Raw genomic sequence first — 19,432 nt, 5'->3', positions numbered from 1 at the left:
ATTGGTCGCGGGACGCGACCATTTGACGAGGGGGTATTGTCATGAACGCTGTTTGCTGACTTTCGATCACATTTCCTTTTTCGTAGTACCAGTACTTACATCTTTTTCGTTTCGGCTTTCTCTCCTTTCCCAGTTCGTGCTCGTCTATTTTGATAGGTATAACCTACGTTCCTGTATTTCTGTATTCTAACGTCGTCTATTTTGATAGTCGTTGTGGTTGTCGCTCGGCGTCTCGCCTCGGCTCTTCTCTCTTCTGATAAGATGTTGTGTGGTCTGTCTGTTGGAGTCGAGATGGTCGGAGAGTGCTAAGCGGATCTTCCGATGGGACTGCAAGGCAATGGGACGTGGAAAGCGGAGAGACAATCCTCAAGCCGATCGAGACTGGGCACCGGCGGGTGTTAGCAGTGGTCTATTCAACAGACATGACCTTGATTGTGACTGGTGGACGTGATGGGCCCGTGAGTGGAAATCCCGCCGAGTGCTCAGTCAAAATCTGGGACACGAAGACAGGCGAGCTTGATGCAAACTCTCGAAGGACACATGTGGGAAGTGACTTGCCTGGCTTGGACCAAGGACGGCAAAACACTTATCTCCGGGTCATGGGACTCCATTAGGATATGGAATACAACCAATTGGTGGGAGCAAACCGCGGTCCTGGTTGAGCACACTTCCTGGGTCACGGCCATTGCAATATCACCGAATGACCGCATCCTCGCAAGCGCATCAGATGACAAGACAGCGCGATTGTGGAATCTTGACAATGGACAACCCATCAGTTCGCCCCTCCAGCATGCACAGCCAGTGCAGTGCGTGTCCTTTTCCGAGGGTGGAAAGCTACTAGCAACTGGCTGCAATGACAAAAATGCGTACTCATGGGATGTTGCTGCGATTGTTAGAGAAGCCGGCCTCAACGACCTTCTGTTGGATACAATGGTGAGTTGACAGGCATGTCTCATTGTATTACATTCTTACAATTGAATGCGCTCGCATGCTAGGCCAGCAAGTCAGTACTCCATGTACGTGATACTCTCATTAAAAGATCTAGTTGTGCTCAACACATACTCCAGTCTGATGCTACACAACGTACGCCTGCTTATCGGGCACCCGCAGGTTTTTTCGATGGAGTCTCACCAGACTCCCGTTCTCATGTACGTCATCACTATCAGTTCGACTTACTTTGTTTTCCTGACCTCCGTGTTCTCAGTTCTCAGCACAAGGCCGTCCCCACTCCTCAGCACAGCCAGGAAACACATTTCTTAGCCGCTTGTTCCACCGCAGCTCCTCTGATTCCTATGATACGTCACGATCCTCTCCACTCGACTGGGCTCGAAACCTTCTGAAACCGTACAGACAAAGTGGTGAAGACATGGGGTTGCAAGGGCGCAACACTGCAGTTGTTGAAGTTCCGCATGCAAAAGGCAAGCGTGTAGGTTTTTTTTCCCTCTGTCGCATTCAACTTCACTTAATATCACGTAGAGAAACGCGTCAGCGAGGGAGGTTGCGTTAGCGAAACAGAAGCAGAAGCAGAAGCAGAAAATGAAACTATTACGCTCAAAGAACTCTACTGCTGGTAGCTCACAGCCTCTCAAGCCCAATGTCGCTGAGCCATCTTCCCAACCACATGTAGCTGGCTCGTCGTCGTCTACCACACCTGCCGTTGATGATCCTACCATAACTACGACTTCAACAACCTCACGCCCAGATGCAACGATAAGAAAGGCTGGACTCTGGACCCGCATCTGGCTCTTTATTGGTTGTCTGTCTCCTGAGTACACTGATAATCATCATTAATATACGATTTCCTTGGCGATTTCTGATGAACAGGTACTGTCATCGAAGGCACACTGACAAGGAAAACCCCATGCAAGACGTTAGTAATATGCGCCATGAATCCCATCTGAGTCTTCTGAACAATGAAATAGTCTGGACGCCAAGAAGGGACATTTCTGGGACTGATTCATCCATTGCGTCTTCCAACTTCCAGGGAAGGGAGATATTCCGGGTTCTGGATACTGCCAGTCTATGATAGCGGGGAAGTGAACAACTATAGGTGTCGCGATCACGTGAGGACCAATTTGCTTGAATTTGTACGTCACGTCTGAATTTGTATGTCACGTCTCGGCATGCCCTTCTTCCTCACCGTTCCGAATCGTTCACGTAGCTAGGCTCTGCGTGTATCTCACTCTCCATCATGCCTGCAAATACAATTAGTGATCCTTCAGCAGCTAAAACTGATCTACAAGGGCTTGAACTGGCGGAACATCACTTTGGTCCCTTACTTCGCCCAACTCGTGCCACAAAGAGCGCATGGACCAATTATTCTATCAATCGCCTCCAAACCAATCAAAGTACCGCACAGTTGTCTCTGTGCCACGCAAGGGCTCTGAGGAAGACTCTAAGGAGGATGAATACGACGAGTACTCCGACGACGCTTGGCTTTTCAACAGCGTCAAAGCTTGCGTTTCTCAGATTGAGGATGAAATGGACTTTGAGGACGGCACACTCCAGAAATGCATTACCATTTTATGCAACGATACGGTGCTCGATGACGAGAAAGTGCGTACAGCTTGTTGACACTGTATTTCATTACTGACATCGACAGCCACGCTCCACTAATCACATAGTCAGGATCTATTCACCCACTGCGCCAATGTACATCGATGTGCATTTTAAATACTACTGCCGCTCGCATCGGTCAGAGGTCGATTGGCAATATACCCTCGGGTACAAGATCCAACGCCGCCCATCTGCGACGGCAAGCAATGCACTTGCTATCAAAAATGAGCTCAAGATGGGCGGGCCTCCGGATGTTTACACGTGCAATGGGTGGCAAACCTTAGGCTGGGGTTGCTACGATGACTACTATAGAAACTATGGCGAACATGGGCCACACGTTGAGTTTGGGAGGGTGGAGTTGCGCGAGGAAGGAGTCATGGACGTTCACGAGGCGTTGTTTGGAGAATTGGAGAAACCTGCTGAAACCGACTCAGAGGCCATGCTCGCATATCACCGATCACTCGTAAGGGGCATACGGCTGCTTCTCGCTGCTGTTGGTATTTCATATGATGTTGGCGTGTACTGATGATGAAAGTGATGACAGGCCATATGAGTTGATGCTCGAGGGGCTGAGCGACAAATGGGTCGCGCGGGGGATACGAAATGCATGTGGCCTCCGACTCGCCAGAGACGCAGGAGAAGAGCGGAAAGGTGCCATAGAACGACAGGAAGCAAAGGGTTACGACGATGACTCCGAGGACGACGACGAAGGGGATTATGACTCTGGCTACGGTTTCTGACGATCAGATTGATCATGGATGGGTAAGAGGTGAGTGCGAGGAGATCGAGGATTCTATTAGCCTAATATGGAAAGCAGTTGGGTTCCAAAGAATAACGAGTGTGCTACATATGATATTGATACGTTTGAAGCTAGCACCTGTCCATAGTTCAAGTTCATTGACATCCGGCAGCGGTGAGATGGAGTCATGGACCCAGCCGCAATCACATACGATGACCGATGGCAAAGAGCTTCATATAAATACAATGGCACAGCTCTGTCTGCTGCAACCTTGAACAGATAACTTCGTCCGTCGTGTTGACATGGAGAAATGAGAATACATTATTGGAGCCCCAGGTGAAAGTCTGAATGAATCAAGTCCGACCGTTTGTGTGACCAATGGAGTAGGTGAATATATCAGATCATGTGGGCATCCATAGAACGTCCAATCAATGGCATCGCCCTATCGCTCACACAAATGACCTCAAGCAAAAGTATGAATCAATAAAGTCCATATCTACGATAATTGCTACGGAAAAGTAAGCGAATAATCATTCGAACGCCCATCAATATCACAGACGTTCAATCCAAACTAAAGCTTAGCGTATGGTATCAAAAAAGGACAGTTCGAAGCATAGCCGAGGCAGGCCACATTGATGAGAGTTACAATATTCAGAGGTGCGCGAGAAATAATCGTACGGGACGAGGAAAATCGTAGACTAATGACGACCATCCTGGAATTCAGGGGACAGACAACCAATGAAGAGCCAGAAGCGAGTCCAGAGTCCAGCCTGTCTGAGTATTACGTCAGGGTGCGAGGGCGCTGAAGTTGTAGCTGCGGTATTATCGCCGACGGCAGGTGTAGTAGATGAATTGGAGCCAGCTGGCTGTGGTTGCAAAGATGGTTGAGTCTGAGTTGCTGTGCCAGATTGCTGCGTGGTATTGGGCTTGGGAGGCTGTGAGCTGCTTGCAGTAGAGTTCTTCAAGGGTAATAATAGTTTTTTCCGTTTCTCCCTTGCGCAAGCGTTTCTCTACGTGACATTAGGTAGACTTCAGCTGAGAAAGAGAAATAACATACACGTTTGCCCTGCGCATACGGTACCTCGACAACTGTGGGGCTGCGCCCTTGCAACTCGGTGCCTTCATCACTTTGTCCGCGCGGTCTCAAAAGGTTTCGAGCCCAGTCGAGTGGAGAAGACAGTGATGTATCATGGGTATCAGAGGGGCTGCGGTGGAACAAGCGGGTAAGAAATGTGCCGCCTGGATGTGCTGAGGAGTGGGGACGACTTCGTGCTGAGGACTGAAACCAGATGTCAGGATAATACTCAAAATGATAGTGATGACGTACATGAGAACGATCTGGTGGGACACCATCGAAGAAACCTTGGGGTAAACGATAAGCAGGCGGACGTCGCTGGACCGGACGTTGCGTAGCACCAGCCTAGAGTGTATATGTTGAACAAAATGATATCTTTTTATGAATGTGTGACATACATGGAGTGCCAACTTGTTGGCCTGGCAGAGCGCGTTCAGTTGTAATAAAGTATACCATAAGACATGCCCACCTTTGAATCTGACAGAAGGTCGTCGAGGCCAGCTTCTCGAACAATCATAGCAGCATCCCATGTGTACGCGTGTCCGTCATCGCAGCAGCCAGTTGCTAGTAGCTTTCCATCCGCAGAAAACGATATGCAACGAACTCCCTCTGAGTGCTCGAGAGGCGAACTGATGGGTTGTCCATTGTCGAGGTTCCACAATCGCGCAGTCTTGTCCGATGATGCGCTTGCGAGGATGCGGTCATTCGGTGATATTGCAATGTCTATGACAAGGGCAATGTGCCCATCCAGAACCGCGGTTTGCTTCCACGTTTTGGTATTCCATGTCCTAATCGAGTTATCATATGACCCGGAGATAAGCGTTTTTTCCGTCGTTGGTCCAAGCCAGGCAACGCACTTCCCATGTGTGTCCTTTGAGAGTTGCGACGAGCTTGCCTGTCTTTGCGTCCCAGATTTTGATCAAGGACTCGAAGGGTCCATCAGGCGAGGGCCCGTCACGTCCACCAGTTGCAATCAATGCCGTGTCTGGCGAATAGACGGCTTCCCACACCATGTAGTGCCCAGTTTCGATTGGCTTGAGGAGGGTCTCTCCGCTTTCCACGACCCATTGCCTTGCAGTCCCATCCAAGGATCCGCTTAGCACTTTTTGACCATCTCGACTCCAGCAGACAGACGCCACTCGACCTGTGTGCCCTGTCCATTTAGCGATGACCTGCATGTGTCGATGTTCCACAACCTCACTGCACCATGCCAACTCCCGCTAACCACTTTCTTCCCGTCCGGAGACAACGCTATACTCTGCACTGCATCCCGGTAGTCTTCTTCATTCCACCCGTCTTCATCATCCCACCCATCTTCTTCATCCCACCCATCTTCTTCATCCCACCCATCTTCTTCATCCCGCCAGTCTTCTCCTATCTGTTGTCCGCTCTTCAAGTTCCATACTCGCAGCGAGCCGTCATATGAACAAGTGATGATCCGCTGTCCGTCGCGCAGGTGTATGACGCCCTCGACAGCATCGGTGTGTCCTTCAAATTTTTGGCTAGACGTTATCGTTGATGTCTTTTTCGTTTTAGTGGGTAAAGCCATACTCCAGAATTCCTACTACTTCAGAGTGCAGCGCCATCTCAGCTTTCATTGATCAAGTTCCAAAATAATCACTTACGAAGATAACAACGACAGGTGGATAGCAGGGCACAATGGGTGTTTCTGTCAAGAGTGAATTCACTGCCTCCTGGTACGTCTCACATGCTTTATCCTCGTGTTTGATTCACAGCTTATACACAGCATAGGCTGTGCAAGCTGAAGCGCCCAAGTACCATATGATCACATTCTGTTAAGCCTCAGTCTATTATGATTAGCTGATTCTCAACCACTAGAGAGGACAGGAGGCTGTTCACTGCGAAGGGTTCCCCTGCGTCCTCAATGTCTACTATTATCGACGAGCTGCGTTCCCTTTGAGCTAGCGCCCGTTGTCTAACCAGTTATTTAGCAAAACAACGAAAAGCAGCAGGCGAGTTTCAACTGACCGTCAGGTTGATCCCGGGACATACTATTCACGTCGACAGCAACAAACTCATGGACAAGGAGAAGAACGATTTACTTATACAGACGTGATCGCCATCGCATACGGCGCTATCGCTCACACAAGCAGTACCAGATTCCAAAGTCAACTGCGATGAAGTTCGTCGCAGGATTCACGTACATAGTGCAATCCGATCAACGTACCGGCTATATTGTTGTTAATTGAGAGCGGTCAGTTTGAATAGAAGGCTGAACTTCCGCATGTATTTCTTGAGGGATTTTCAGCAAAGTCTTTGCCCTCTGTGTTTCCAGCTCCAAAACCCTTGGTACTGTCCAGCGGATGAATTCACTGCATGGTCTATGCGTTCCTAATGCTGAAAAAAATCGATCTTGCGTGCAATAAACTAACAATTGTGTGAAAATGTGAATTAGATCAGTCTTTATCTGTGATATGATAACGTCCAATCATCGCCCTAATGCTGATACAACCAACCCAAGGATGAATGAATCAAGCCCATATCTGCGTCTAGAGGCATACTTGCCCGGTATCCACAACTAAGTCTCAGAGCGCGGAACGTTGCCGAGGTGAACATATCCATTTTCTGCTGGGGGGTTTGTTTTGAACAGCTTGCATAGACGTTCGTCTTCAAAGAGCGTTAGCATTAGCATCTAAACAAATGATGAAGAGGAGAGAGGGGGTACACTCACAGACAGGACCATGTTCCGTATGTTTGAAATGCTTCAACTCCCACGTCGTACCACTAGCAGATTCGTCCCGTCTTCTCTGCCTTTGCTCGTTCTGTTCCAAACCCAAATTTCAAATCATGCATCAGCAAAAAAAAAAAAAAGAGAACAATGAACGCACCTCAATCTTCCCCTCAAACGTCGCAGCACTTTCAACACCACCCTCCCTAATACCCTTCGTAACACCATACCACAACTTCCTGCTCTCCCTGCTCCTCCCCAGGCGCAACCGTAATCTCCTCCTTCGGCGAGGTCACATCATGGAACGTAGCACCGCCATGCAACTCTTTAGACATCGCATGCCCCGTCCCTTTGATGACGTGAGGGGAGGTATGGATATGTGAAGGCGGGGTGAGCGGTGTTTTGAAAGTGTGTGATTTTCCGGAGAAATAGCCTTTGCCTTTGTATTCGATCTGGTTGGTTCGTCAGATTCACACTGGGATAGCAAGGATGATGAAAAGTAGAAAGTAAGCACGTACCGTAGAAAGCCACCAAGTAGAGCTTTGAACGTAACTCGTTTCTGCAAGCTCGATATAGGGTGATCCGTACCACAGCCCATCGATGCGGAGTCGAGGAAGCGTGATCAGGTATTCCTCGGTCTCCCCAGACGGAAGGGATCCAGTCAGAACTGCATGCCCGACCGCGTTACGATGTTCCCCCTACAGTTGAAGTTAAACGTGCGTCAGGCATGCGGGATGATATGTGACACACGAAAGGAAGAAAAGAAACATTAAACGTACTGCTGAAACTCGTCTTCTGGGCACTATGTCCCGTCAAAATCGCACTTTTTTCACGGTTTTCTATGCGATAAGCTGTGATAGGAGGGTGGTGGGAGATGTATTATACAACCAGGGTAGTTTTTCCTTCACGAGCTACGCTCGCTGGCTGGTACCCATATAAGAGTCTAGAAGAGATCAGATCAGCGCAAGACATATGTGTCGGCAATGAAGATGCTTACTCTCCAAGAACAGGATTCAACGGCCTGCATCATAGATCGGCTTCATTCCAGGGATACATACAAGCATATCACAAACTTCAACACAGCCAACGCTCGGGCTTGCTGTCTTCCCATTGGCAATCGCAGCGAACAACTCGGGTCGCTCACATGAGTAGACTAGACAATCAACAATACAGCACAGTCAGATCGATATATACCGCTCAAAACTGATTGCACCTTGGAACTCAGTAAGGGAAGTAAGCAGAAATATAAACGGAGGAGCAGTCATAGCCGACATGTCGACCGTGAAGCCTAAGGGGCATCATTACTGATCAAAGGATCTTACAAAACGAATGACTAAGGACACTCACAACTCAGAACCCTTCCTTTCGAGTGGGTGATGCTAACATAAAGTTTAATGTGTGCTTCTAGAAGCGTCTCTAGAGCTCGTGCACTAACAGGAAATTTCTTTACCATGGTCCTCTGAGACAGGGCGGTACGCAACCACGAAGAGTATTTACGCACAAGAGCGAACCCCATCTCATGATACACGAATGCAAGAGTTCCTTCAACTCCGGATGCGCCTTGGACATACAGACTACATCAAGGTGTTACAGATGATCTCTGGAATCTGGAATGTGACGTTTGAGCGCAACGGAACGACACCAAGAAAGAGAGTTGGACAGACAGATTTATTCTGTTGCTCTATATCACCAGTTCTTTCGTCCACCGCACGTGCCTTCCCTTAAGCGTCACTTACGGGTCCAAAAACGTCTGCATCTGGTGCATGGTTGGTTGTCTTTGCTGCAAGAGCGGGTACTTTGTACACAGTGCCATCTCTTTCCTTCGTCCTCGTGATTTCGAATTCGGTAAATGCAGCATTACCTCTCTTGCCCATCTTACCACCTTCAAATCAACTTCTTTGACTTTGATCTTCGTGTTCGCCGCAAGTTCTCTGATATGCATGTGAGAAGATGCTGAGGCAGTGTGGGAACGTCTGGGCGGGGTGCGCGAGTATGATAGGTGTTACGTGGATTATTAGGAATGCAGTGCTGGGCTACGAATAAGCGTTTCCGAATATCAGTATTTCCGTTGTTCGACGTTGTGTAACCATCTGCAGATAACAATCAGTCGCCCATCAGGAGAGAGAAGTGATAGGCAGATTATATGTTTTTCAAAGTAGGCATGAGAGAATGTGACGGGTGGATGGACGTACCTGTGGGATTTGAATGGAGTAACTGAAAACGCTGTGTATGGTAAACGACGAAGGGAGAAATTGGTGGAAAATGTAGACCTGAATGCCCGAACTGGAGCGCTACGACTGAGAGTTTCAGAATGTGACCGGAGGCAGATGCATTTCAGCTACACAGCCTATGCTGTGTATAAGCTGTGAAGCGAACACAAGGATAAAGCATCAACGTACCAGGAAGTAAAGGATTCACCTCTGACTTGACCAAAACAGTCATTACTCCCCGCTGCCCGCCCATCACTGCTGTCCTCGTAAGTGCCAATTTTGGAATTTGATCGATGAAAGCTGAGATGGCACTGCACTCGGTAGTAGGCATGGTTTCATCCACCACTAAAACAAAAGAGGCATCATTAATCACGCCTCGCCAGAAATTTGAAGGACACACTGAATTGGTCTGGGGTGTCATACACCTGCCCGGTGGACAGCGGATTATCACTTGTTCATTGGATGGCTCGCTGCGAGTGTGGGACTTGAGGAGTGGGAAACAGGTAGGAGCAGACTGGAGAGATGGAGAAAGAGAAGCGAACAGTATAGCGTTGTCTCCGGACGGGAAGAAAGTGGTTAGTGGGAGTTCGGATGGTGTAGTGAGGTTGTGGGATATCAACACAGGCAAGGTCGTCGTTAAATGGATGGGGCACACAAAGGATGTGATGTCTGTCTCCTGGAGTCGAGATGGTCGATGTGTGTTGAGCGGATCCTGGGATGGGACTGCAAGGCAATGGGACGTTGAAAGCGGAGAGACGATCCTCAAGCCAATCGAGACTGGGCACAATCAAGTGTGGGCAGTCGTGTATTCCCCAGACATGACCTTGATTGCGACTGGTGGATGGGAAGAACCCTTGATTGGAAAACCCGAGTACTCAGTCAAAATCTGTGACACAAAGACAGGCAAGCTTGTCGCAACTCTTAAAGGACATACCAACGCAGTGACTTGCCTGGCTTGGACCAAGGACGGGAAAACGCTCATTTCTGGGTCATGGGATAACTCGATTAGGACATGGAATACAACCAAGTGGGAGCAATCCGCGGTTCTGCTTGAACACATTTATGCTGTCTATGCCCTTGCAATATCTCCGAATGACTGCATCCTCGCAAGCGCATCACGTGACCACACAGTACGATTGTGGAACTTGGACAACGGACAACCTATCAGTTCGCCCCTCCAGCATGCAGAGGAAGTCAACAGTGTGTCTTTTTCCGCGGATGGAAAGCGACTAGCCACTGGTTGCGATGACAAAAACGCATACATATGGGATATTGCTGAGGTTGTTAGAGAAGTTGGCCTTGGCGACCTTCCTTCGAATCCGAAGGTGAGTTGATGGGCATGTCTCGTTGTATTACACTCTAACAACTGAACGTGGTCTGCTGGGCCAACTTCAAGTCGGCACTCCATGTACGTGACACCTTCATTAAAAGATCTCCTTGTGCTCAACATATATATTGTAGTCTGATGCTACACGACGTCCGCCTGCTTATCGGATACCCCAAGGTTTTCTCGACGGAGTCCCACCCAATCGTTCTCAAGTACGTTCTTGATATTAGTGTCACTTCGTTTGTTTTTCAACTTTGTTTTTCCAGTTCCCTGCACAAAGCCACCCCCCCTCTTCAGAACCGCAAGAAAGCACACTTCTTCGTCGCTTATTCCACCGCAGCCCCTCCAATGCCCATGATACGTTACTATCCTCTTCACTCAACTGGGTTCGTAACCATTTGGATCGGCGTAGACAAAGCGGTGAAGATATCGAGTTGCAAGGGCACGGCCCTGCAGTTGTTGAAGTTCCGTGTACGAAGGGCAAACCTGTATGTGTTTTCTCCCTTTTTTGGACGTTCGACTTCACCTAATATCACGTAGAGAAACTTTTCAGCGAGGGAGGTTGCGTTAGCGAAACAGAAGCAGAAGTACAGAACGAAACCATTGCACTCGGAGAACTCTACTGCGGGCAGCTCACAGACTCCCAAGCCCAATGTCCCCAAGTCATCTTCGCAACCACATGCAGCTGGCTCCTCATCGTCCACCACACCTACCGTCGGCGATCCTACCATAGCTACGACCTCAACACCCTCGCGCCTAGATGCAACGATAAGACAGGCTGGACTCTGGGCCCGCTTCTGGCTCTTTATTGGTTGTCTGTCTCCTGAGTATACTGATAATTATCCTTAATATATACGATTTCCTCAGCGATTTCTCGTATGCTTTTTCTATTTTATTTTGGATTCACGTATATTCGCTGATGCGTTATACCCATTCGCGCTACTTGCCTGCCCTGCTACACGACCCATGATTTAGAACCATTCTTTTGTACGATACCACATATCACCTGGGTTTCCTTAACGCAGAGACCAAATTCACTTTTCAAATCTGGCAGTTCAAAATTGATAATGGTGCAAGGCCTTTGCGTCAGAAATCGGCTGTGTCCACTGTTGCCCATACGTGCGAGCGTAGGTGGTGTTTGACCGCACCGTGAGCTCCTGGTTGTTCGTCACGCTCATCCACAGTTCAACTTCTACACATGACTGCGTCTTCTGCTACCTTGGTGTATTGCGATAATTAGTGTCTATGGTTATCTTATATTGGATTACTAGCTTGACCTTACTCAGTAGATGTTCTTTCGCCCGTTTTTATGATACGGTCATCTATGGTTTGACGATTTCTAGCTGGCAAATGGCCATTCCTCTCAAGTGGGTGGTGCCAATATAAAGTTTAGTGTGTGCTTCTACAGCAGCTCTAGAACTCGCGCACTAACAGGAGATTTCTTTATCACGGCTCTCTGGGACAGGAAAATAAGTAGGTAACCACGAAGAGTATTCACGCACAAGAGCGAATGCCATCTCACGAACCACTACCAAGATGCTCGTTCCTTACGTCCTGTAAGGCAACCCAACCACATTGCTCGAGCTCAATCGCTATCCAGGTCGCGTGGATACCTCCTACATGAACTCCAGCGTGAGATGAACTTATTCGGAATCGCGGTTTCCAGTAGCTCATCTCGATCGGGCAGTAGACGACGAAGGCAGGGGATGTTATAATGAGGTGGAGAATGTAAACCTAAATGCCTGAACTGGAGTAGCATATGTGATGAGCATGCCGTATATATCGTATATTGAAAATGTCGACTGAGAGAGTCACGGAATGTGACCGGAAATAGAGGATTCTTCAAGTTGGGCGCTTCAGTCGCACAGCCTATGCTGTGTATAAGCTGTGAAGCGAATAGGATAAAGCATCTACAACATACCAGGAAGCCAAGGATTCAAGTCTAACTTGACCGGAACAGCCATTATTCCCTGCTGCCCACCCATCGCTGCTGTCCCCGTAAGTGCTGATTTTGAAATTTGATCGATGAAAGCTGAGATGGCGCTGCACTCGGTAGTAGGCATGGTTTCCTCCACCACTGAAACGAAAGAGGCAGCAGTAACTACGCCTCACCAGAAATTTGAAGGACACACTGAATTGGTCCGGGGCGTTATACACCTGCCAGATGGACAGCGGATTATCACTTGTTCGGATGACGGCTCGCTGCGAGTATGGAACTTGAAGAACGGGAAACAAATAGGAGAAGACTGGCGGGATGGAAAAAGTGAAGTGAAGAGCATAGCATTGTCTCCGGACGGGAAAAAAGTGGTTAGCGGGAGTGAGGATGGTGCGGTGAGGTTGTGGGATATCGACAAAGGCAAGGTCATTGCGAAATGGACGGGGCACACAAACCCTGTGTGGTCCGTCAACTGGAGTCGAGATGGTCGGAGAGTGTTAAGCGGATCTCAGGATGGGACTGCAAGGCAATGGGATGCGGAAAGCAAAGAGACAATCCTAGAGCCAATCAAGACTGGGCACAATGACGTGTACGCAGCCGTCTATTCACCAGACATGACCTTGATTGCGACTGGTGGACGGGACGAGCCCTTCACTGAAACCCCCGAGTGCTCAATTAAAATCTGGGACGAAAAGACAGGCGAGCTTGTCGCAACTCTCAAAGGACACACAGAGGAAGTGACTTGCCTGGCTTGGACCAAGGATGGAAAAACACTTATCTCCGGGTCATATGATTCCTCGATTAGGACATGGGATACAACCAAGTGGGAGCAAACTGTGGTTCTGGATGAGCACACTGAATGTGTCTTTGCCATTGCAATATCGCCGAATGACCGCATCCTCGCAAGCGCATCGTTCGATGACACAGCGCGATTGTGGAACCTCGACAATGGACAGCCCATCAATTCATCCCTCCAGGGTGAGGGACTGTACTGTGTTTCGTTTTCCGCGGATGGAAAGCGATTAGCCACTGGCTGCGAGGACAAAAACACGTACACATGGGATGTTGCTGCAATTCTTAGAGAGTCTGGTCTCGATGACCTTCTTTCGGATTCAAATTTGAAGGTGAGTTGACTGGCATGTCTCGTTGTATTACATTCTCACAACTGAACACGCTCTACCAGGCCAACAAGTCTGTACGTGACACCTTCATAAAAAGATCTCCTTGTGCTCAACATATATACTGTAGTCTGATGCTACACAGCGTCCAGTCCGGCGACGTCCGCCTGCTGATCGGATACCCCAAGGTTTTTTCAATGGAGTCCCACCAAATGGTTCTCGAGTATGTTCTTGATATTAGTGTCACTTCGTTTTTTTTTCAACTTTGTTTTTCCAGTTCTCTTCACAAAGCCACCCTCGCTCCTCCTCAGAATCGCAAAGAAGCACACTTCTTCGTCGCTTATTCCACCGCAGCCCCTCCAATAACCATGATACGTCATTTTCTTCACCTCTCAAGTGGGCTCAAGGCCTTGTGAAACGACACGGACAAAGTAGTGAAGGCACCGTGTTGCAAGGGCGCAGCCCCGCAGTTGTTGAGGTCCCATGTGCGCCGGGCACACGTGTGGGTTCTTTCTTTCTCTCGGACGTTCAACTCCACCTAATATTATGTAGAGAAATGCTTGCGCAAGGGAGAAACGGAAAAAAACCATTGATATTGCACTTGAAGAACTCTACTGCGGGCAGCTCACAGCCTCCAAAGCCCAATGTCACCCAACCATCTTCTCAACCACAAGCTGCGGTCTCCAGTTCATCCACCACACCTGGCGTCAGCCATGCTACTGCAACTACAACGTCAACACTCTCCCGCCCTGATGTCACGATAAGACATCCTGGACTCTGGACACGCTTCTGGCTCTTTATTGGTTGTATTTCTCATGAATACACAGATGATCGTCATTAGCCCGTGATTTTCTCATTCTTCATGAGCCGCACGCCTTTACATCTCTTGAAGGACTCTCATCGATGTGCTCCACCTACTCATCCCACTCCCTCTGATGTATTTTGATCCGTCCTTTATGTATGATACGGATACCAGACTGCGCTACGATTGCCTTTTCGGTAACCTCCAACCACTCATATTGATTTCTCGTCACTGTTACTTACACAATGTACGACAATGGTAGCACGAAGTGAGTGTGAACGAGATAGACAACTTGCTGAATGGAGTCGAACACGGTGTATTCTCATTTTCGGTTTCAGAATCCAGACATCATAGAACACCCTGCAATTCATGGTGGGAGCGCAAGTAAGGACGATGTTTCCATGAAAATTCTCCAACAAGTTCCTCTTGCCAGCTGCTTGATGTCGAAAGGCCAATCCTTCGCAGGGTGTGAAGCGGTGGGAACATGACAGGTTCACGAACCTTGGGGGGAGAGGCAGGACCGTGCATCCGAGGAATAAGAGGGGTGTATCATCGAGGTGTATTCTGGTAGGTATGTGGCATGCAGTATCTCGTCGTCTGCTTGATGACATGGCGAGTTCTGCACGTCAAGTAATTTATATCATGTTAGCGCGCACCAACTTTGTAGAACGAGGTATTGATCAGCTGTGTGAAAAGCCAACGAAACGTATTGGTTTGATACTCCATATGGCCCTCCGACGAGTCATTTACTCCAGGTATTTGCGGGAACGTCATGAAATACTCATCTACACGATTGTTGACAGTAGATTCGGATGCAAGTCAGAGATTTTGGCTGCTTCACCGTCACGAAAAAGAGGTCAAATACAGACTCGGTACCATTTGCGGCACCGTGTGGCATGGATTAGCCAATACTTCGTAAACCATGCGATTGTGACAGGATCCAGCTAGTCGAAAACAAGGGTTTGGCGTCGTTGAAAGTAAGTACCTGAGATTCAAAGAAAGAAGGGGGTTACTACGGCCCGACCCGGACAGGCATAAGCATTGACTCCGAGTCAAGATCTCTGCGTCGAACTTGCAGCAGAGCTTGCTGCAGTCTCATGTACTTTGGAAGATTTGGATTCACGTACCATTTCTTACCCTCCAAAACACATCTCTGCATGATGCCACCAAACTACGAATCCTGGTCAAAAGAATTGATCACGCGTCTCAGAAAGCTGGAGGCGAAAAAGCACGCCCAGGCAACTCACTCACAAACATCAAAAACCATTACATTTTTCATCCCACTCGAAGCGCAAGATCTCTATCAAGTTCTGCTACCCGGGGCAGAAGTATAATTGGCTGGCGTATCAAAACGGTCCAACGCCTCTTCCAACGGTCGAGGATGTCTTGTTTAAGCCTTCGTAAAGGCAAGGCTTATCAATGAAACTGGCGGCTTAGATGACTGTGGATGGGAGAGATGCAGGAGGACAGATCGATAGGTGAGTGCCGAGCAATTACAGACGTGAATCTGATCGCTCTATCACTCACGCCAGTAACCTAGGCGAAAGTATGAATTAGTCAACTTCATTCCTGCGATATCCATAATGGAGGAGTAGGAGAACGTATCAAAGCTCACGCGGATATCTATCACAGACGTCCAATCCATGTCATCACCAAATCACTCACAGATCGCCCGTCAAGCTAGCCAGTCTGAGGGGCGTCACATTGCCGATCAAGGTTTGACAGACGAAACAAGGATGATGGTTACTCAAGACTTCAAAAAGGACGTCCAGCTGCTTTTCTGAGCTGCAGGAACAGCCTGACGAGACATGCAACATACGACATTTAGAACGTTTCAGGTCAGATTTGCGGTGACTCTTCGATGTACTTGCCTTGCCAGCTTGTTCTGACATGTTTGGATTACTTCTCGCCATTACGGTTTTTTGACTAGTCCAGTTTTGCCGCTGGGCCGTGGTACCCTCATTCACCATGCACCATCGCGGAAACAGCATCTCTTGCACCCTCTCAGCGCGCAGCCATAGATCACATCCCTCCATCTCGAGCAGCTACGAAATATGTCAACGTGGAGGAAGTTTTCCTAGACACGTTCCTGTTACTAGAAGAGTTGTATCGAAGATCCGCGAGCATGTAGATCTATGTGCACCATATGAGCGCAGCCTGGTAACAGGTAACAGTGTCATCGAAGGCACGCTGAAAAGGAAAACCTCATGCCAGATGTTACGTGCCAACCCATCTGAGTCTTCTGCTGAACAACAACGGAATAATCTGGACGCCAAGAAGGGACATTTCTGGGACTTGAAGCTTGATCATCCATTGCGTCTTCCAACTTCCAGGGAAGGGAGATATTCCGGATTCCGGATATGATAGCGGGGAAACGAACAAACTATAGGTGTCGCAATCACGTGAAGACCAGTATACTTAAATTTGTACGTGACGTCTCGGCGTGCCCTTCTTCCTCATCGTTCACGTAGCTAGGCTCTGCACGTATCTCACTCTCCATCATGCCTGCGAATACAAATGATGTTGTTAGTGCTGATCTTACAGTCGCTAAAACCGATTTACAAGGACTTGAACTGGCGGAACATCATTTTGGTCCCTTACTTCGCCCAACTCGTGCCACAAAGAGCGCATGGACCAATTATTCTATCAATCGCCTCCAAACCAATCAAGAGTACCGCACAGTTATCCCGGTGCCACGCAATGGCTCTGAGGATGGCTCTGAGGAAGACTCTGAGGAGGATGAATACGACGAATACTCCGATAAAGCTTGGCTTTTCGACAGCGTCAAAGCTTGTGTTTCTCAGATTGAGGGCGAAATGGGTTTTGAGGACGGCACACTCCGAATGCATCACCATTTTATGGAACGAAACAGTGCTCGACGACGAAGAAGTGCGTACAGCTTATTGACACTGTATTCTATTGCTGACATCCATGGTGATCGACAGCCGCGCTCCACTGATCATATAGTCAGGATCTATTCACCCACTGCACCAATGTACATTGATGTGCATTTCCAATACTACTGCCGCTCGCGTTTGTCAGAGGTCGAGTGGTTCTACTCCCTCGGGTACAAGATCCAACGTCGCCTATCTGCAACGGCAGGCAATGCACTTGCCATCAAAAAAAATTTCAAGATGGGCAGTCCTCCGGAAGTGCACACGCGCAATGGGTGGCAGACCTTGTGCTGGGGTTATTATGATGACTCCGATGGAAACTATGGCAAACGTTGGCGCCGCATTGAGTGTGGAGAAGTGGAGTTACACCAGGAAGGAGTTATGGACGTTCACGAGGCGTTGTTCGGAGAACTGGAAAAACCTGCTGAAACTGACGCGGAGGCCATGCTCGCATATCAACGATCACTCGTAAGGGGCATACGGCTGCTTCTCGCTGCTGTCGGTATTTCATATGACGTTGCGTGTACTGATGGTGAAAGTGATCGTGGGCCCCATGACTTGATGCTTGAGGGGCTGAGCGACAAATGGGTCGGGCGGGGGATACGAAATGCATGTGGCCTCCGACTCGCCAGAGATGCAGAAGAAGAGCGGAAAGGTGCCATGGAACGACAGGAAGAAGTAAAGGGTTTCGACGAGGACGACGACGATGACGACGACGAAGGGGATTATGACGACGATTATGGCTTCTGAGGATCATAGACGGGTGGGAGGTAAGTGAGGAGCTCGAGGATGATGATTTTTGAAGTCTACTGACCTAGTGCTGGAAAGCAGTTGCGTTCCAAAGAGTAATGAGTGTGCTATTAGTTAATGCTTGTGATATTGATACGTTTGCAGCTAGCACCTGTCATACTTGAAGGATTTTTCTTGATCATCAGCATCCGGCAGCAGTGGGATGGACCTAGCCGCGATCACATACGATGACACAGCTTGCGTGTGATGTACAATGACACGGCGGTATGCTGCAACTGAGGCCTGAAACTTGATACCTTTGTTTGTCCTGATGACATGGAAAAATGAGAGTACATGATTAGAACCCTAGGTGAAAGTATGGATGAGCCAGGTCCTGTGTGATACTGGAACGGAGAAGTAGGAGAATATATCAGATCATGCGGACATCCGTCACAGAGCTGGACGTTTAATCAATGACATCACCCTATCGCTCACACAAATGACCCCAAGTAGAAGTATGAATCAATAAAACCCATATCTGCGATAATGAGAAGTGAATATCAGATCATTGGAACACCCATCAACACCACAGACGTCCAATCTAATCTAGAACTTAGTATGTGGTATCTCAAAAGGTCAATTCGAAACGTAGCAGAGGCAGACCTTATCAACGAGAGCTATAATATTTCAAAGGTGGACGAGAAATCATCATAGGAGACGAGTAAGTTGTAGGCTAATGACGACCATCCTGGTATTCAGGGGACAGACAACCAATGAAGAGCCAGAAGCGTGTCCAGAGTCCAGCCTGTCTGATTATTACGTCATGACGTGAGGGCGTTGAAGTTGTAGCTGCGGTATTATCACCGACAGCAGGTGTAGTAGACGAATTGGAGATAGCTAGTTGCAAAGATGGCTGAGTCTGAGTTACTGTGCCGGATTGCTGCGTGGTATCGAGTTCGGGAGGCTGTGAGCTGCTTGCAGTAGGGTTCTTCCAGGGTAAGAATAGTATTTTCCGTTTCTCCCTTGCGCAAGCGTTTCGCTACGTGATATTAGATGGAGTTGAGCTGAGAAAGAGAAATAACATACACGTTTGCCTGGCGCACATGGGACCTCGACGACTGTGGGACCGCACTCTTCTAACTCGGTGTTTTCACCGCTTTGTCTGCGCGGTTTCAAAAGGTTTCGAGCCCAGTCGATTGGAGAGGACAGTGACGTATGGTGGTTGTCAGAGGGGTTGCGGCGGAACAAGCGGCTAAGAAACGTGCTGCCTGGCTGTACTGAGGAGTGGGAATGGTTTCGTGCTGAGGACTGGGACTGCAGAGGTCAGGATAATACTCAATGTGATGGTGATGACGTA

The 19,432-nt window shown here is 48.6% G+C and overlaps 6 protein-coding genes across 6 annotated transcripts; 4 read left to right on the top strand and 2 right to left on the bottom strand.

Annotated features, from left to right (window-relative positions):
* The first annotated feature begins 135 nt into the window (after positions 1–135).
* On the top strand, positions 136–2,075 carry DFJ58DRAFT_109246 (WD40-repeat-containing domain protein). Its single transcript, XM_041378657.1, has 7 exons — positions 136–156; positions 209–933; positions 996–1,016; positions 1,068–1,148; positions 1,205–1,426; positions 1,477–1,870; positions 1,923–2,075. Exons 2-6 carry the CDS (start codon positions 520–522, stop codon positions 1,789–1,791), a joined length of 1,053 nt encoding a protein of 350 aa, XP_041238576.1. The 5' UTR covers positions 136–156; positions 209–519; the 3' UTR covers positions 1,792–1,870; positions 1,923–2,075.
* Positions 2,076–2,100: 25 nt separating this feature from the next.
* Positions 2,101–3,610, top strand: DFJ58DRAFT_812761 (uncharacterized protein). The gene is made up of 5 exons (XM_041391549.1): positions 2,101–2,291; positions 2,360–2,556; positions 2,603–3,067; positions 3,111–3,325; positions 3,374–3,610. Exons 1-4 carry the CDS (start codon positions 2,192–2,194, stop codon positions 3,294–3,296), a joined length of 948 nt encoding a protein of 315 aa, XP_041238575.1. The 5' UTR covers positions 2,101–2,191; the 3' UTR covers positions 3,297–3,325; positions 3,374–3,610.
* A 7-nt stretch (positions 3,611–3,617) lies between these two features.
* On the bottom strand, positions 3,618–5,077 carry DFJ58DRAFT_109209 (uncharacterized protein). Its single transcript, XM_041378656.1, has 5 exons — positions 4,840–5,077; positions 4,769–4,789; positions 4,623–4,715; positions 4,353–4,567; positions 3,618–4,305 (listed from the first exon to the last, which is right to left on the bottom strand). Exons 1-5 carry the CDS (start codon positions 4,898–4,900, stop codon positions 3,994–3,996), a joined length of 702 nt encoding a protein of 233 aa, XP_041238574.1. The 5' UTR covers positions 4,901–5,077; the 3' UTR covers positions 3,618–3,993.
* A 1,832-nt stretch (positions 5,078–6,909) lies between these two features.
* On the bottom strand, positions 6,910–8,933 carry DFJ58DRAFT_845757 (uncharacterized protein; the record flags this gene model as incomplete). Its single annotated transcript, XM_041393196.1, has 10 exons — positions 6,910–6,998; positions 7,063–7,153; positions 7,290–7,511; positions 7,578–7,757; positions 7,945–8,002; positions 8,057–8,080; positions 8,204–8,212; positions 8,254–8,347; positions 8,407–8,518; positions 8,796–8,933. The coding sequence occupies 10 exons, from the start codon at positions 8,931–8,933 to the stop codon at positions 6,910–6,912; spliced, it is 1,017 nt and encodes a 338-aa protein (XP_041238573.1).
* Positions 8,934–10,944: 2,011 nt separating this feature from the next.
* Positions 10,945–11,982, top strand: DFJ58DRAFT_845756 (uncharacterized protein; the record flags this gene model as incomplete). The annotated part of the gene is made up of 5 exons (XM_041393195.1): positions 10,945–10,982; positions 11,009–11,084; positions 11,137–11,423; positions 11,572–11,745; positions 11,940–11,982. 5 exons carry the CDS (start codon positions 10,945–10,947, stop codon positions 11,980–11,982), a joined length of 618 nt encoding a protein of 205 aa, XP_041238572.1.
* Positions 11,983–16,953: 4,971 nt separating this feature from the next.
* On the top strand, positions 16,954–18,096 carry DFJ58DRAFT_917000 (uncharacterized protein; the record flags this gene model as incomplete). Its single annotated transcript, XM_041395507.1, has 2 exons — positions 16,954–17,341; positions 17,420–18,096. The coding sequence occupies 2 exons, from the start codon at positions 16,954–16,956 to the stop codon at positions 18,094–18,096; spliced, it is 1,065 nt and encodes a 354-aa protein (XP_041238571.1).
* Between the last annotated feature and the right edge of the window lie 1,336 nt (positions 18,097–19,432).

This window comes from Suillus subalutaceus (genome assembly GCF_016647625.1).
Source record: "Suillus subalutaceus strain FC151 chromosome Unknown DFJ58scaffold_147, whole genome shotgun sequence".
Lineage (NCBI taxonomy): Eukaryota > Fungi > Basidiomycota > Agaricomycetes > Boletales > Suillaceae > Suillus > Suillus subalutaceus.
Note: the sequence above shows the minus strand (reverse complement) of the source record. Positions and strands in the feature narration are given on the sequence as shown.